Source organism: Nicotiana tabacum, chromosome 22 (assembly GCF_000715075.1).
Source record: "Nicotiana tabacum cultivar K326 chromosome 22, ASM71507v2, whole genome shotgun sequence".
In the NCBI taxonomy this organism is placed as follows: domain Eukaryota; kingdom Viridiplantae; phylum Streptophyta; class Magnoliopsida; order Solanales; family Solanaceae; genus Nicotiana; species Nicotiana tabacum.
Window position 1 is genome coordinate 42,560,187 of NC_134101.1, and position 19,433 is coordinate 42,579,619.

At 41.9% G+C, this 19,433-nt stretch overlaps 1 protein-coding gene across 1 annotated transcript; it reads left to right on the top strand.

Moving 5' to 3' along the window:
* Positions 1–6,945: 6,945 nt before the first annotated feature.
* Positions 6,946–7,413, top strand: LOC107811331 (premnaspirodiene oxygenase-like). The gene has a single exon (XM_016636236.1). The coding sequence runs from the start codon at positions 6,946–6,948 to the stop codon at positions 7,411–7,413; it is 468 nt and encodes a 155-aa protein (XP_016491722.1).
* The last annotated feature ends 12,020 nt before the right edge of the window (positions 7,414–19,433 follow it).

A 19,433-nucleotide genomic window follows, 5' to 3' on the forward strand; every position in this document is an offset into this window, starting at 1 on the left:
CTCCCAAGTATCAGGCTCCAGTAGCTCACCCAGTCGGATTAGTTCAGCCGGTTATTGCGGTACAGGTCGGAGATGGGCCAGCTATGTCTTCTGACGATTTATGGAGATTGGACAGGTTTATCAAGATCTTTCCTGTTCACTTCAGTGGTGCTCCTTCAGAGGATCCCCAGGAGTATCTTGACAGATGTCACGAGGTTCTCAGAACATGGGTATAGTGTAGACCAATGGGGTTGAGTTTGGTGCATTTCAGATGACTGGTTCTGCCAAGAAATGATGGAGAGATTACTTGTTTACCCGACCAGCTGGGTCGCCTGCTCTTACTTGGGACCAGTTCTCTCAGCTCTTCATAGAGAAGTTTCTGCCTATCACATTGAGAGAGGAGCATCGCCGTTAGTTTGAGCGTCTCCAGCAGGGCGGTATGACTGTTACTCAGTATTAGACCCGTTTTGTAGATTTGGCCCATCATGCTATTCTTCTGTTTCCCACCGAGAGAGAGAGAGAGAGAGAGAGAGAGAGAGAGAGAGAGAGAGAGAGAGAGAGAGGGTGAGGAGGTTTATTGATGGACTTGCTCAGCTTATCAGATTGCAAATGGCTAAGGATACAGGGAGTGAGATTTCTTTTCAGGCGGCTGCTAATGTCGCCAGACGAGTCAAAATGGTTCTTACTCAGGGAGGTCAAGGGTTTGACAAGAGACCTCATCATTCCGGTGAGTTCAGCGGTGCCTCTCCTAGAGGCAGGAGTACTTTTTGTAGAGGCCATCCTCGTAGGCCGTTTCATTCAGCGCTCCAGGCATCCCACGGTGCCTCAAGTGGTCTTGGCCCTCAGATGTATTATTCCGACTAGCTAGCCTACAGTGCACCACCAGCTCCTATTAGTGCACCTCCACTCTAGAGTTATCAGGGTGGTTATTCAGGTCGACAGGGTCAGTTTCAGGGTCAACAGTCACAATAGCCGAGGTTATGTTATACTTGTGGTGATCCGAGGCACATTACTAGATTTTGCCCTCGGGCAACGGGCAGCTCACAACATCAGAGTTCTCGTGCCATGGTTCCGGCACCGGTTGCTACACCACCTGCTCAGCCAGCCAGAGGCAGGGGTCAGGCAGCCAAAAGTAGAGGACAGACTGTTAGAGGTGGAGGTCAGGCCGTTAGAGGTGGAGACCAGCTAGTTTGAGGCCGTCCCAGGGACGTAGTTCAGGGTGGTGGGCCCCAGCCCTGGTGTTATGCTTTCCCAGCCAAGCTTGAGGCTGAGTCATCTGACGCTGTTATCACAGGTACTGTTTTAGTTTGCAGTAGAGGTGCTTCAGTTCTATTTGACCCGGGATCTACTTACTCCTATGTGTCATCCTATTTTGCTCCCTATTTGGTTGTTCCCCGTGATTCTTTGAATGCTCCTGTGTATGTTTCCACACCAGTGGGAGATGCTATTATTGTAGATCGTGTTTATCGTTCGTGTGTGGTCACCATTGGGAGTCTTGAGACTCGTGTAGATCTTCTACTTCTTGACATGGTTGATTTTGATGTCATACTGGGTATGGATTGGCTGTCACCTTATCATGCTATATTAGATTATCACGCCAAGACGATGACCTTAGCCTTGTAGGGGTTGCCTCGATAAGAGTGGAGAGGGAATCTTGGCCATTCTGCCAGCAGTATTATCTCTTATGTGAAGGCCCGGTATATGGTTGAGAAGGGGTGTCTAGCTTATTTGGCTTATATCCGCGATTCTAGTGCGGAGGTTCCTTCCATGGATTCAGTGCCGGTTGTTCTTGAGTATCCAGAGGTGTTTCCTGCAGACCTGTCGGGGATTCCACCCGATAGGGATATTGATTTCTGCATTGATTTGGCTCCAGGCACCCAACCCATTTCCATTCCTACATACCACAAGGCCCCGCCAGAGTTGAAAGAATTGAAGAAGCAGTTGCAAGATTTAAAATTAAGGGCTTCATTAGACCTAGTGTCTCGCCTTGGGGTGCACCTGTGTTGTTTGTGAGGAAGAAAGATGGATCGATGAGGATATATATAGATTATCGGCAGTTGCGCAAAGTCACTATAAAAAACAAGTATCCATTGCCGAGGATTGATGATTTATTTGATCAGCTTCAGGGTTCCAAGGTGTTTTCAAAGATTTATTTGAGATCTGGCTACCATCAGTTGAGGATTAGGGCATCCAATGTTCCTAAGACAGCTTTTCGGACTCGGTACAGGCATTATGAGTTTCTAGTGATGTCATTTGGGCTGACAAATGCCCCAGCAACATTCATGGATTTGATGAACCTGGTGTTCAAACCCTACTTGGATTCCTTTATGGTTGTGTTTATTGATGATATCTTGATCTACTCCCACAGTCGAGAGGAGCATGAGCAGCACCTTCAGATCGTTCTTCAGACTTTGAAAGACAGCTAGTTATATGCTAAGTTCTCAAAATGCGAGTTTTGGTTGAGTTCAGTTGCTTTCTTGGGTCACGTTGTATCAGTAAATGGTATTCAGGTGGATCCTAAGAAGATTGAGGCAGTTCAGAACTGGCCTAGACCCACATCAGCTACAGAGATCCGTAGTTTCCTGGGTTTGGCAGGCTATTACTGTCAATTTATGGAGGGGTTTTCATCCATACAGCCCCGTTAACCAGATTGACCTAGAAGGGTGCCCCGTTTTTGGTCAGACGAGTGTGAAGCAAGCTTTCAGAAGCTTAAGACTGCTTTGACTATGACACCGGTATTGGTGTTACCCATAGGTTTAGGATCATATACAGTATATTGTGATGCACCCCGTATTGGTCCGGGTGCAGTATTGATGCAGGGTGGCAAGGTTATTGCATATGCTTCGCGGCAGCTGAAGGTTCACGAGAAGAATTACCATGTTCATGATCTAGAGCTGGCAGCCATTGTTCACGCGCTGAAGATTTGGAGGCACTATATTTACGGCGTGCCATGTGAGGTATTCACTGATCATCAGAGCTTGCAGTATTTGTTCAAGCAGAAGGAACTCAATTTGAGGCAGAGAAGGTGGTTGGAGCTATTGAAAGACTATGATATCACCATATTGTATCATCCCGGGAAGGCCAATATGGTGGTCGATGCTTTGAGTACAAAATCAGCTAGTATGGGTAGCCTTGCATATATTCCAGTTGGTGAGAGACCGCTTGCATTGGATGTTCAGGCCTTGGCCAACCAGTTCATGAGGTTGGATGTTTCTGAGCCCAATCGTGTTCTAGATTGTACAGTTGCTCGGTCTTCTTTGTTTGAGCGCATCAGAGATCGACAGGATGATGATCCTCATTTACTTTTCCTTAGAGACACAGTGCGACACGGTGGTGCCAAGCAGGTTACTGTTGGAGATGATGGAGTTTTGAGGATGCAGGGCCGTATTTGTGTGCCTAATATGGATGGACTTCGTGAGTTGATTCTTGAGGAGGCCCACAGTTCCCGGTATTCTATTCATCCGAGCGTCACCAAGATGTATCAGGACTTGCGACAACATTATTGGTGGAGGAGGATGAAGAAAGATATAGTTTCTTATGTGGCTCGGTGCTTGAATTGTCAGCAGGTGAAATATGAGCATCAGAGACCTGGTGGTTTGCTTCAGCAAATGGAGATTCCTGAGTGGAAGTAGAAGCGTATCACTATGGACTTTGTTGTTGGACACCCAGGGACTCAGAGGAAGTTCGACGCCGTGTGGATTATTATGGATAGGCTGACTAAGTCAGCGCACTTCATTCCTGTGGCAGTTACCTATTCCTCGGAGCGATTAGCAGAGATTTATACTAGGGAGATCGTCCGTCTTCACGGTGTGCCCGTGTCTATCATTTCTGATCGAGGTACACAATTCACCTCGCATTTCTGGAGGGCAGTACAACATGAGTTGGGTACGCGGGGTTGAGTTGAGCACAACATTCTATCCTCAGATGGACGGGCAGTCCGAGCGTACTATTCAGATCTTGGAGGATATGCTCCACGCTTGTGTTATAGACTTCGGAGGATCGTGGGATCAGTTCTTGCCCCTTGCAGAGTTTGCCTACAACAACAGCTACCAGTCGAGCATTCAGATGGCTCCCTATGAGGCATTATATGGTAGGCGGTGCCGGTCGCCAGTTGGGTGGTTCGAGCCGGGAGAGGCTAGGTTGTTGGGCACAGACTTAGTACAAGATGCCTTGGATAAGGTCAAGATTATTCAGGATCGACTTCGCATAGCTCAGTCCAGGAAGAAGAGTTATGCTGACCATAAAGTTCGTGATGCTGCATTCATGGTCGGAGAGAGAGTGTTACTTCGGGTATCACCCATGAAGGGTGTAATGAGGTTTGAAAAGAAGGGCAAGTTGAGCCCTAGGTATATTAGACCTTTTAAGATTCTGGAGAGAGTGGGAGTTGTGGCTCACAGGCTTGCGTTGCCACCTTGTTTAGCAGCTGTTCATCTGGTATTCCATGTGTCCATGCTTCAAAAGTATCACGGCGATCCGTCCCATGCGTTAGATTTCAGCTCTGTCCAGTTGGACAAGGATTTGACTTATGAGGAGGAGCCGGTGGCAATTCTAGCCCGGCAAGTTCTCCAGTTGAGATCAAAGAGTTACCCTTCAGTTCGAGTGCAGGGGAGAGGTCAGCCTATTGAGGCAGCTACTTGGGAGTCCGAGTCCGATATGCGGAGTAGATATCCCCACTTTTTCACCAGCCTAGGTACTTTTCTATATCCGTTCGAGGACGAATGATTGTTTTAGAGGTGGAGAATGTGATGACCCAAAAGGTCATCTTATGTTTTAGAACTCGAATCTGCGCTCTTAAGCCTTAAAAATCTCATTTTTACCCTCCTCGATTTGTGTGTGCAGTCGGCATGTTTCCAGAAAGCTTTTATGTTGTAAATTGATGAAAATAAGAATTTATGCCTTAAAGGTTGATTTTAGTTGACTTCGGCCAACATTTTTGATAAACGGGCCTCGCGAACATGTTGCACACTGTCGCCCAATGCATAAAGCAGAATCAAACACAGGCTTAAGCCATTTCTTCAACAATTTTCAAGAACCAAACAGGTAGAGGTGATTTTCAAGAGTCGTTTTCTTCCTCAAAGTGTTGGTAAGTGATTCTAAACTATTTTCTTTCAATTACCCATTACATTTCTTGAATTATCAACCCAAAATCTAGAGTTTTCATGGTAGAATTAGGGGTTAGGGTAGAAACTAGGAATTTCAGAAATTTTGGGATTTAGACCTCAATTTGAGGCCGGATTCAAAAACTAATTATATATTCGGGCTCGGGGGTGAATGGGTAAATGCATTTTGGTCCGAACCTCGGGTTTTGGCTAAGCGGGCCCGGGGTCAATTTTTCGAATTTTTGGAGGAAATTTGGGAATATTTAATTTATGCAATATATTTGATTTCTTTTGCAATATTTGATATTATTGAGTCATTTTTGAATAGATACGAGTGGTTTGGAGGTGAATTCCAAAGGAAAAGCTGTGATTGAGAATTAAGTGGCTTTCGGAGCAAGGTAAGTATCGTGTCTAACTTTGGCTTGAGGGAATAGGTATTATGTGTTTATTTGCTACTGGTTTGGTTGTTAAATACGATGTATAGGTGAGGTGACGAGCATCTATGCGTCGTTGTCGAGTCATTTCATGCGAGTGAAATTCTATTCTTGTCTATTTTGTAGCCTTAAATTCTACTATCCATGCTTAGCGGGTTATTTGAAATGTTGGGTGACTTATATATGGTTTTACCGAGATTTGGTAACTTTCGAATATTGATTCAAGGTTGAGGTTACATTATGCTATTGATTATGGGTAAAATAATGGTTTCTTTGTAATACTCCTATCTATCCGTTGTTATTGATTCTGTGATTTGTGAGCAAGCACGAAGGGTGATGCCGTGCATGCATTATTTATATTGTGAGGAAGAGTGTAAAGCACGAAGGGTGATGCCGTGTATATTATGAGAGATTTAAGGCACGAAGGGTGATGCCGTGCCGTTTTATTTATTTATTTGGTGAGGTTGAGAGTAAAAGCACGAAGGGTGATGCCGTGCCATTCTATTTATTTATTTGGTGAGGTTGAGAGTAAAAGCACGAAGGGTGATGCCGTACAGTTTTCCTTTGCTGTTTTATTTGCTCAATTCATTTAAGAATTTTCGGTTTAATTCTGTCTTCTAATTATTCTCACTCTTTATATTGTATTTCCCCCATTGTATGTCCCCTTCTCATTATTTATGCGTTATTTCTTTATTTACTGTTGTTGCCACTAGCATGATTATACTGTTCAGGTTATATGTGAGTGTTTTGTCCTAGCCTCGTCACTACTTCGCCGAGGTTAGGCTCGACACTTACCAGTATATGGGGTCGATTGTAGTGATGCTGCACTCTGCACTTTCTGTGCAGATTTTGGTATAGCTCAGGTTAGATTTTGCTATTGGTCCGTTGTCCGGAGACTCAAGGTAGATCTGTCGGCGTTCACATACCTTGAAGTCCCCGTCTATCTTTTCTGTTCCACTGTTTCTTACATTCAGACAGTTGTATTTCTTCCAGACTATTGCTTGTAATAAATTCTAGAATGCTCGTGAATTGTGACTCCAGATCCCGGTGGTAGTAATTAATACAGTTTTATGATATTCTGCACTTATTATATTTCTCTTAGTTAATTATTGTTAATTACTGAATGGAAATAAGGAATTGGTTTAATGATTTTCTAACGTTGGCTTGCCTAGCAAGTGAAATATTAGGCGCCATCACTGTCCCGTCGGTGAGAAATTTCGGGTCGTGACAATACTAGAGATGGAAGTTGAATATTTATGTAATATTTAATATAAATTTTACCATAATATAATATGTATTTAATTATCTTGTATCTCAATGATTTCACTTTTATTTGAATTATCCGTTAATATATATAATCTATAATATTTGCTAATAATTTATATTATTTAAAAATTTATGGTATAAAATAATTTTATATTAAATTATATGTGATGACATACCTAAATTTAGTGATTAAGGAGACACTAAGGCTACATCCTTCGGTTTCTCTTCTACCACCAAGGGAATGTAAGGAGCAAACAGATATTGATGGATACACTATACCACTTAAGACAAGAATAATTGTCAATGCATGGGCACTTGGGAGAGATCCTGAAAGTTGGCATGATCCTGAAAGTTTTATACCAGAGAGATTTAAGAACTCTTCTATCAAATTTATGGGAAATCACTTTGAGTTTATTCCATTTGGTGCAGGAAGAAGGATTTGTCCAGGAATACTATTTGGTTTAGTTAATGTTGGACTTTCACTGGCCCAATTACTCCAACACTTTGAATGGGAACTTCCACATGAAACTAATTCACAAGATCTGGATATGACCGAAGCACATGGATTAAGTGCAGCAAAACAGAAAGACTTATATTTAGTTGCCACAAATTATAAAAATGATGCAGAATTTTAGTGTTTTGATTGGAACGGTGAAATGTCAGCATGGCCTCCGCAATTCTTCATGTCCTTTTCGCTAGATTTATGTATGTGTATCCATTTGTATCTTCGAAGAACGCCCTAAAAATTGTTGGATATTAAATCAAAATTAATTAATATTCTTATATTATTTAGGATTTAATATTTACTAGTTTATTTAATTCATGTTTAATTAGGATTTGCAGTCAAAAATCATATAGGAATAAGTTTTCTAATTCTAGTCAATTTTGGTTTATAGTATTATAAATAGCGGTGCTGCTACATATTTTCTAATGTTGAAAGGTAGCTATTATGTAGAGAGATAAGAGCGTTTATGAGTGAATAAATAAGCCTCCTATCACATCCTCTCTCTAGTTTGATAAAATTTTTCTGTATAGTCTTTTGAAATTTTTAATTGTGCCTAAATTATTCTTGTGGTATTAAAATCGCTCAAATTGATATCAGATCTTGTGTGAGATTCTATCAGAGCCTGTGTGAGATCCTATAAAATATTTAAAAAATATGGGTACTCCATATTTACTTAATTGTCTTGTCTTTATGTTTGATGGCAAGAATTTGAAGCTTGGTATCTAACATATGATTACTTTCTTTAAAGCTGTTGGATTGTGGATATTATTGATATAGGATTTGTGGAATCCCTCGAGTGTATTGCATTGACAGTTAAAGCGTTTAAAGAATTGAAGAAAAATAGGAAATTAGATCTCAGGGTATGTCATTATCTCAACATCAAGGTGAATTGCATGTATATTATAGATTTTTGCATGCACATTGTGATGACCCCAATTTTCCTCCATAGGATTTCGTGATGACACCTAATCTCTAAGACTAGGTAAGCCTAACATTCATGCAGAAATAACTGAAATAATATTTAGAGTCTCAGAACGAAACAACTAATAATAAGAAAATCTCCACAACTCAATATATATATGATTGCCCAAAACCCGACGAAATACAAGTTACAAGCTCTACGAAGTGATACTGAATATCTCTATACATCAGTGGCTAATAAAGGATAAGAAAATAAAATAACTAGGCAGAGGGGGACTCCGAGGCCTGCGGACGCCGGCAAGTATACCTTGAAGTCTCCAAAATTGAGTTCTCGCTAGTGCCTGGTCTAGTAAGAGGTACCTGGATCTACACAAAAAGATGTACAGAAATGTAGCATGAGTACACCACAACGGTATCCAGTAAGTGCCAAGCCTAACCTCGGTAGAGTAGTGGCGAGGTCAGGTCAAGCCCCTACTGGAGATAATATGAAACAAGATGAAAGATATAACGATATAATGCTAATGACAATGGAAATGAAACAATAAGAAATTTACGAAAAGTTAACAATACGGAATCAAGACAGTTAATACAAACAGAAGGAAACAAGGATTTACATGATAAGGAAACAAACAACCAAGGCAAATACAACAAATAGAGGAAGATTAACAAGGGCCACTACTAAGATACCGCCTCGTAGTCCCAAATCATAAAAGTAACTCACTATCTTTCCTTATATCACCGCGAGAGACTTTACAATTAGTTTTGTAAATCATTTTTTTCGAAATAGAACTCCGCGTTTTAGCCCACCTTATCAGACCCCATGGTTTCTAATAGTTCCTCTACTAGCCACGCATATCAAGCCCACCTTATCTCACCTCATGGTACATGCTTTGCTCGTGTATTTTATATTAACTAGTTTTGTGATGACCCAAAATGTCATCTTATGTTTTAGAACTCGAATCTGCACTCTTAAGCCTTAAAAATCTTATTTTTACCCTTTTCAATTTGCGTGCACAGTCCGGGCAGGTTTCTGAAAAGCTTTTATGTTGAAAACAAATAAAAATAAGAATATTTACTTTAAAAGTTGATTTTAGTTGATTTCGGTTAATATTTTTGGTAAACAGGCCCGGATCCGTGCTTTGACGGTCCCGGTAGGCCCGTATCAAATTATGGGACTTGGGCGTATGCCCGGAATCGAATTCGGAGGTCCCTAGCTTGTGTTATGAATTTTTGATGAAAATTAAAAGTTTAAAAATTATTTATTTTTAAGAATTGATTGATATTTGGCATTGTTAGTATCGGGTTCGTATTTTAGTTTCGGAGCCCGGTACAGGTTCATTATGATATTTAAGACTTATCTGTGAAATTTGGTGAGAAACAGAGTTGATTTGACGTGATTTGGATGTCCAGTTGAGAAAATAGAAATTTTAAAGTGTTCTTGAGAATTTCATTTGATTTGGTGCTAAATTGGTAGTTCTAGGCATTGTTTTGGCGATTTGATCGCGCGAGCAAGTCCGTATAATCTTTTTAGACTTGAGTCCATGCTTGGTTTGGAGCCCTGAGGCGTCGGGTGCCATTCGAGCGATGTGCGAGTTGAGTTCAAACCTCAACAAGGCTGCTGGTGCACCAAATCTGGTATTCCCGCACCTGCGAGCCTTTGGTCGCAGGTGCGAGCGATAGCCCTGCAGGTGCGACCCAGGCCTGGACTTTATTTTTTCGCAGATACGGACTTCTCTCCGCAGGAGCGGAGCCCTGTCCGTAGGTGCGGCCCCAGCTGGCCCAGTCTTTTTCCGCAGAAGCGCACGTCCTGTCCGCATGTACGGATGCGCAGGTGAGACCAAAGCACCGCAGGTGCAAAGATCGCTGGGCAGTGAGTTCTTTTAATTCGGTCTCCAACTATTTTTCTTCTAGTTTCAAAAGGATAGGAGGCCTAGGACGATTTTTCAACGACATTTTCTTCCCCAAATCATAGGTAAGTGTTCCTTAGCTCGATTCTTTCTTTTACTTCATTTTAAAAGAATTCAATATTTTTAGGGCATTTCTTATAATTACATTTGCATTTTTAGGGTCAAATTGCACATTTTACAATAATAGCCCATATGCAAGTATAATTATATTATTTATGCATAAAATAACTTTTTATATTTTTATAATGTTAAATAATTATTTTTAATCATTTTCATGTACAAATGATGTTTTTGATATTTATTAATTACTTTTATAACTTGTTTATTGATAAAAATAATGGGTATTTAAATAATAGCCTAATTTTAACCTATTTTCGGACCTAAAACTACCCAATCCCAGCCCAATAACCTTTGAGCCCAAACCAAATTAACCCCGACCCGACCAATTAACCAACCCGACCCAGAACCGCCGACTAATCGTGGCCGTTAATCTCCGAGATCAACGGCCCAAAGTACCCCGTCCCTTTTTAATTAACCTAACACCCCCTAACCGTAAATCACTCCTCACCGCCCGCCTCCCGCCGCCCGCCTCCCACCGCCCTTGAATCTTCTCATCTCTCATCTCTCAAACCCTAGCCATCTCCCCCCCAAATTTCCCTCCTAATCCCACCGGACATGGGATTATATGATCATTTCTTGCCATATTCGACTCCCCCTTGGTACTGGAACCTTCTATATACCGCTTGCCTAAGCATGGCAAGCGTATCTCATCAACTTCGAACCAAAGCTTGTTCAGTTCCTTGACCTATTTCCGTCTATGTTCATTCTTGTTCTTTTATGGTATGAATCTCTGTGTATTTCTGTGATTCCTACTCATCCTAAAATTAGGGTTTCAGATTCTTTTAAATTGGACCAAATCGGGTCCGATTCTTTATTTTTTAAAAGGTATTTCTATCTATGTTCATCTTATTCTATGCAACATGTGATTTTTACTTCTTATTTATTTTAGATTTCTGCCGATTTTACACTTTCCCTAAAATTAGGGTTTGAGATTTTTCTTTTTTCCTTACTGATTTGATTGCATATGATGATTCTTTCCTTTCTCGTGCTTGATTGATGATTTTCCTAGTTTATATATTAATTTCTACTACTATATAAACCCTTCACCCTTTGGGGGGATGATGGGAATCGTTAATGTTTTACTAAAAAAATAAAGTTATCGCTCTTTGTTATTTAAATACTCTTGTTCTATATTCTGGTTCCTGGCCGGCTGAAAGCCAAAGCTAGAAATTCTTGGTTCTTGATAGTGTGAACTTTGTTCTTTCTTGTTTTTTTTCGCTTAACTGCTCTCTAAATTGTTGAACAACCTCCTCCGGTGCAAGCACTGCTTGGAGCCTATTCTCCCGAAAAATCGCACTTCTCGAGGTTTTTTGAAAATGAAGGGTTTCAAGAAAAATGATGAGTTAGTCTGTCTGAAGAAATCCTACATACCATTTGACTTCCTTTACGAGCGTTATGGGCACAACAACTCCTATCGTCTTTATCATGATGAATTTTCTATCACCTCTCTAGGTTGGACTCATCGCCGGGTTTTTGGGTTCATTGTCTGTTTTCTAGGGATGCTGGTACTCCCAATACAAGGAGAAAGGATTCACACTCACTTATCTATGGTTACTAAGACCCTAATGGAAGGAATCGAGGGACAGACTTACACTATTGTCCCAATGATCGTAGCGGAGATATACCGAGCCTCGTACCGTTGGAAGAAAAGATATAGGCATTTTGAGGGTTGCAATCTGTTACTGCAAATATGGCTGTTGGAGCATCTTCAAAGGGGACAATACCATCAAGAATTTCTGCGGCGACCATGGAATGACCACATAACTTTTCACCATCCGAAAAGAATGACTTTTATCCCAGATAGGTTTGCACAACCAGGAAATGTTGTGGGCTGGGTACACTTCTTTAGCAATTTGACTGACGACAAGGTCCATTAGATGTTTGAATGGTTCCCCACTATCAAATTCATCATCAGGTCAAGATATGTTCCTCATCTAATGCTAATCGGATTAAGCGGAATCTATCTTTATGCTCCTATCAGGGTCATGAGGCAAGCTGGGAGAAAACATGTCATACCACGAGTCTCCAAGATGGTTCATTACAAAACAGATTTCCAAGGAAATGTCATTCCATTCAAGTTCAAGGCACAACACATGTGTCATCAAAAGATTATTGTGGAGAAAGATACCATCGAGCCAGACAGGTATCATGCTGGCCATGTGTACTTCTACCCATCATGATTGGTCGATGACATAGCAGGAGAGGTCAAGCCAGGGGTTGATTTGAGGAATAGGGTCATAGACGATGCTGTTGAAGCACAAGTCAAATACAGGAGGTTGCGCAAAAGGGTCTTTGAATTCGAGTCCAGGCATTTGGAACAATATAAAATGGACATGGAAGCAATCAATAAATGGAGGGGAATCTCTACTAAATCAATAAAAAGGTTGGAATATTTGGAGCAGGGTTTGATGGAACTTGAGGGACAGATGAGGAAAAGAGTCTCGGATTGTCAGAATGCAGAGGGCAATGAAGGAGGACATTTAGCAAGGACGTATCTGCTATTGGACATACGCGACCTGGGGAATCTGATTGACTGGGCTAAGAAGGCCAAGCTTGGGAAGGTCCCTCTGGGACCACGTAGATTAGGGGTGATGTTTTCTAGATTCGTTTTAGAATTTGATTGTAATAAGGCAAATGCCACTAGTGACTCTTTATAATTATTGTCGTTTTAGTAGAGATTTGGACTATTTATCATATTAATGAAATGATACAGTTATCGGCATTGAGTTTTCTCCAAAGCTATATGTCGCTAGGCCTACCTCGGGCACGATGAGGTCCCCAAATTAGGATGTGAATTATTGCATGACTTTGTGAAACATGTTTAATATCGCAAACACTCTTTTAATATTCCTTACTAACTTGGTTACCTTTTGCTTTTTCTTTCTTTTGATTATTCCCATCCCCTAAGGTTGGTTTGTGCATATTGGCATCATCGGCATATCATACCAGATCTAGAGGTGCCCCACCTCCTCTTCCTCCAAGTGATCCTAAGAACAAAGGAAAGGTTAAGATGGATGATCTGAGCGGTATCAGGAAAGACAACGCTACACATGTAGAGAATGTTGAGACTTCGGATGGTCGGAGTACTCCGGCACAGAAAGACTTGGTTTTACGATTAGAGCAAAAGATACTGGAGTTATAAGGGGAACTTGAATAGGTCCGTAACTTGGCAAACCTTTCCCTTACCCTGAATGTTCCTGACATCAACCAACAAAACGCCCAAAACTCAACACCTCCTAAAAACACACAAAACCAGCCCCCGCAAAATCCTCCCATATCTCATTAATACGTCATGCCTCCCCAAAATCCTAATCCTTCACCAGCACCAACTCCTCCACAACATCATCATCATCCGACCAAGTACCCACAAACTACCACATACCATACTCCTTAGAATGCACCACAGCCTACTCCTGACCTACAAAACTCAACCAATGACCACCATTACGCCCAGATTCCCGGAGTCCACCAAAGCATCCTATATATGTGGAAACCTTGCCCCACACCCCACAACAGACCCTATACATACCCGAATCCACCGAGAAGGACCTGCTCATCAAGAACATAGCAGAGGAACTCAAGAAACTTACCAGAAGGGTTCAAAATGTCGAAGGGGGCAAAGGCGTTGAGGGTTTGAATTATGAAGATTTGTGTATTCAGCCGGACGTAGAACTTCTAGAGGGTTATAAACCTCCCAAGTTTGAAATCTTTGATGGAACAGGTGATCCGAAGGTGCACTTGAGAACATATTGTGACAAGCTTATAGGAGTGGGCAAGGATGAAAGAATCCACATGAAGCTGTTCATGAGAACCCTCACTGGAGACGCGTGTCTTGGTACATCAGTCAGAACTCAAAGAAATGGGTTAATTGGATAAGCATGGCATCAGATTTCATGGATCGGTTCAAGTTTAACACAGAAAACACACCAGACATTTTCTATATTCAAAATTGCAAGAAGAAGCCAACAGAAACTTTTCGTAGTATGCTACTCGGTGAAGGTCTGAAGATGCAAAAGTAAGGCCAGCGCTGGAAGAAGAACAGATGAATAAGTTCTTCGTTAGAACTCAGGATCCGCAATACTACGAAAGATTGATGGTTATTGAGAACCATAAATTTTCTGATATCATTAAGTTGGGAGAGAGAATAGAAGAAGAGATCAAAAGCGAAATGGTGACAAATTTTGAAGCACTCCAAGCTACAAATAAGGCCCTGCAGTCAGGAGGTATCTCCAAGAAGAAAGAAGTAGGTGCAGTAATGGTAGCCCAAGGTCCGAAGTCTCCTCTCACATACCAAACACCTCCACCCATATATAAGCCTTCACCTCCCAGATACCGACAACCTGCCACCACTTACCATACCTATAACACCCAAACCGCATACTACCACTCATCATCAGCCCGCCAAAACTACCAAAAACCAAGACCAAATTTCGACCGCAGACCACCCAGACAATACACCCCAATTGTTGAACCTATAGACCAACTGTACGAGAGACTGAAGGTTGCCGATTATATCACTCCCATTCCCGCTGTCGCCATGGAAAATTCCTCTAAATTGGTCATTCCAAAAAAGACATGTGCCTATCACTCAAGCATGAAAGGTCATACCATTGATGAGTGTCATACTTTGAAGGATAAGATTTAGACATTAATCGACCCCAAAGTCATACAGACAAATAAGGTTGCACCCAATGTCCGTAACAATCCTCTCCCGAATCACAGGGGAGGAGGGGTAAACATGATAGAGACCGATGAAGAATGGGATTCAGAGGGGTCAATTGGACTCATTTGAGAAGGGGATAATCCTGAAACATCTCCAGTCACTCTCACACCTATCATGGTACAAACTCAGGCACCAATTGAAGTTGAGGTAGCTGCACCAACTCCGTTTGAGGTTGAAGTAACAACACCCTTCACCGTGATGGTAGCACCTACACCGTCTTATAAGTCTAATGCTATACCATGGGATTATGTTGCAGAAGCAAGAAGGAAAGGAAAGGGGAAAATGGAAGAAACTGGTGCAACAAAAGGTATGACCAGAACTGATAGGGTTTACACGCCCGAGCATTTAGGGGGAACAAGTAAAGAAGCCGCTTCCAGGTACCCCATCATTGAAACCGGCCTGGATGATCTTTAGAGAAAGGTGCAAGCAAGGGAGTATTCTGTGGTTGTTCATTTGAATAAAACCACCGCTCAAATATCCATTCTATCACTACTACAGAATTTTGAGGCACACAGGAATGCGTTGATGAAAGTGTTGAATGAGGCTTATGTACCCAACAACATTACCAGTGGAGAAATGGCCAATATGATAGTACAAGTGTTGGAAAGCCACAAGATCATTTTTCATGAAGACGAGCTACCACCAGAAGGACTAGGTCAAAATAGGGCACTGCATATCATAGTGCAGTTTGAGGATAAGTTCATTGCCAGAGTCCTGATAGATGGGGGTTCGAGGCTTAACATATGTCCACTAACTACTCTGAAAGGATTGGGTAAAGGCTTGCACGAGATACGAGCAGGAAGTATGAATGTGAAAGCATTTGATGGGTCTCAAAGGGCCACAATTGGGGAAACCAACCTCATCCTACAGATGGACCCAACCTGGTTTGATGTTGAGTTTCAAGTGTTGGACATATCTACTACCTACAACCTATTGTTGGGACGACCTTGGATACATGCCACTGGGGCCGTAGCTTCTACTTTACATTAGGTCGTGAAGTTTGAGTGGAACCATCAGGAAGTGATCATCCATGGGGACGGAAGTAATCCCATTTACACCAGTCAAACCTTTCCAGTCATCGAGAATAGAAGGAAGTTGGGTGGAGAAACATACCATCGCATCGAGCGCGTCAACGTAATTGAAAAGGACAAATGGTGGAGCGGTAAGATAGAAGGCATATTGGATGGACAGGGTATGACCCTGGCAAAGGTCGTGGTAAGGATCTCCAGGGGATCACCAAACCAATATAGCTAAAGCGTCACAACACAACGTTTGGGCTTGGGTATGAATACACCTAGCACGGGTATCAGAATTTGTCACCACCATGGCGTGGTCCTTATTACCTGCTAGAGCAACCAGTACCACATTTGAGCCAGTCATTTCACCAAGCTAACATGATGTGGGAGTCCAAAGAAGATGAAGTTCTAGCTAGTATAAGGATTCTGTTTTTAGATGATGAAGACACAGATTGCAGTACGATAGTTGAGGAGGAGGAGGAGGAAGGCCTCATTATTTAGACCATGGAGAAGGGAACTGTTCTCAAGAACTTGACTGGTGCACCATCAAGGCCCCGTCGAGTTCCTAGCATTATTATTACCTATCCCGATGAACTTACGACTGTGACATGTAATGAGACAACACAACATAAGGGTAATGATTCAGAGGATCTGGAAGAAGATATAATACCCGAGGAAATTGTCAGAAGAGTGGAAAACCTTGCAAAAAAACCTAAGTCCAATTTGGATGAGACTGAAACAATTAATCTAGGAGACTCCAAATCAGTCAAGAAAACAACCATCAGAGAAAGAAGAATACACTCATTTCCTGAAGGAATATGAGGATATCTTTTCATGGTCCTATGATGATATGACCGGTTTGAGCACGTCCATAGAGGCTCATAAACTACCTACCAATCCAATGTGTCCACTGGTAAAGCAGAAGCTCAAAATGTTCAAGCCAGATATGAGTTTGAAAATCAAAGAAGAAGTCACCAAGCAGATCAAAGCTAAGGTTCTCAGAGTGGTTGAATATCCAACTTGGTTAGCTAACATCGTGCCAGTTTCAAAGAAGGATGGGAAAGTCAGAGTATGCGTTGATTATCGGGACCTAAACAAAACAAGTCCCAAAGATGATTTCCCGTTACCCAACATACACATACTGATCGACAACTGTGCAAAGCATGAATTCCAATCCTTTGTGGATTTCTTCGCGGGATATCATCAGATCTAGATGGATGAAGAGGATGCCGAAAAGATAGCTTTTATTACACCGTGAAGGGTGTACTGCTATAAAATGATGTTGTTTGGTCTGAAGAATGTTGGGGCCACTTATATGAGGGCCATGACAACTATTTTCCACGACATGATACATAAGGAGATAGAGGTATATGTGGATGACGTCATCATGAAATAAAAGAAAAGTACATATCACATAACAGAGTTGAGGAAATTCTTTGATCGGCTTCGGAGGTACAATTTGAAATTGAATCCCGCAAAATGTGCCTTCGGGGTCCCTACAGGAAAATTATTAGGATTCATCGTCAGCCGCCGAGGAATTGAGCTAGACCCATCAAAGGTCAAGGCTATCGAGGATTTGCCACCTCTAAGGAACAAGAAAGATGTGATGAGCTTCTTGGGACGTCTTAATTACGTCAGTCGCTTCATAGCACAATCAACTATGATCTGTGAGCCGATTTTCAAAATGCCAAAGAAGGATGCCGCAACCAATTGGACTATAGATTGTCAGAACGCTTTTGACAAAATCAAAGAATATTTGTCCACACCGCCAGTCCTGGTCCCACCAGAACCTGGTAGACCACTGCTACTCTATCTCTCCGTATTAGATGGGGCTTTCGGTTGTGTCTTGGGACAACACGATGAGACAGGAAGAAAAGAACAAGCCATATACTATCTGAGTAAGAAGTTCACACCATACAAAGCACGGTATTCTTTGCTGGAATGCACCTGCTGTGCTTTGACCTGGATAGCCCAGAATTAAGGCATTACTTCTGTGCCTATACAACATATCTTATACCAAGGATGGATCCTCTGAAGTACATCTCCAGAAACCTATACCTACAGGGAAGCTGACAAAATGGCAGATATTGTTGAGTGAATTCGATATCGTCTATGTGGCTCAGAAGGCGGTTAAGGGACAAGAATTAGCGGATCATCTTGCGGATAATCCTGTAGGAGGAGAATAAGAACCACTAAAAATGTATTTTCCTGATGAGGAAGTATCATTCATAGGAGAAGATATCGCCGAAGCCTACGACGGGTGGAGAATGTTTTTCTATGGAGCTGCAAACTTCAAAGGAGTGGGTACTAGAGCTGTTTTGGTGTCAGAAACAGGTCAACATTATCCGGTATCCGCGAAACTCAGATTTCCATGCACCAATAATATGGTAGAATATGAGGCTTGCATATTGGGGCTCAATTTGGCCGTTGACATGAATATCTAGGAATTACTAGTAATTGGTGATTCAGATCTTCTAGTAAATTAGGTGCAGGGAGAATGGGCTACAAAGAATACCAAGATATTACCATATCTATATCATGTGCAAGAGATGATGATGAGGTTCACAAAGATAGAGTTTATACATGTCCCGAGAATCCAGAATGAGTTCGAAGACGCATTGGCTACTTTGTCCTCCATGATACAACATCCGGAAAAGAATTTCATCGACCCCATTCCGGTAAGAATTCCTAATCAGCCAGCTTACTGCGCTCATGTTGAAGAAGAAGCAGACGGGAACCCATGGTTCCATGATATCAAGGAGTACTTGGCAAAAAGAGAGTACCCGGAGCATGCAAATCATACTAAAAAATGCATGCTCCAAAGATTGTCCAACCATTTCTTCCAAAATGGAGGAATTATGTACAGAAGGACTCCAGACTTAGGATTATTACGGTGTGTTGACGCGAAGGAAGCTTCCAAACTGCTCGAAGAGATACACTCTGGAACTTGCGGACCATACATGAATGGTTTCGTTTTAGCCAAGAAGATACTGAGGGTAGGTTATTTTTGGATGACTATGGAAACAGAGTGCATCGGGTATGTCTAGAAATGTCATCAGTTCCAAATAAACGCAGATATGATACGGGTGCCACCAAATGAACTCAATGCAACGAGTGCACCTTGGCCTTTTGCCGCTTGGGGAATGGACATCATTGGACCAATCGAGCCCGCCGCTTAAAACGGGCACAAATTCATTTTAGTAGCCATAGAATACTTCACAAAATAGGTCAAAGCTGCATCCTACAAAGCTGTAACCAAGAAAGTCATCGCAGATTTTGTCAGAAATCGTATTGTTTTCTGATTCGGGGTTCCAGAGTGCATCATCACCGATAATGCCGCCAATCTCAACAGTGACCTAATGAAAGCTATGTGCGAGACCTTCAAAATCAAGCACAAGAATTAAACAGCATACATGTCTCACATGAATGGAGCCGTGAAGTCCACAAACAAGAATATCAAGAA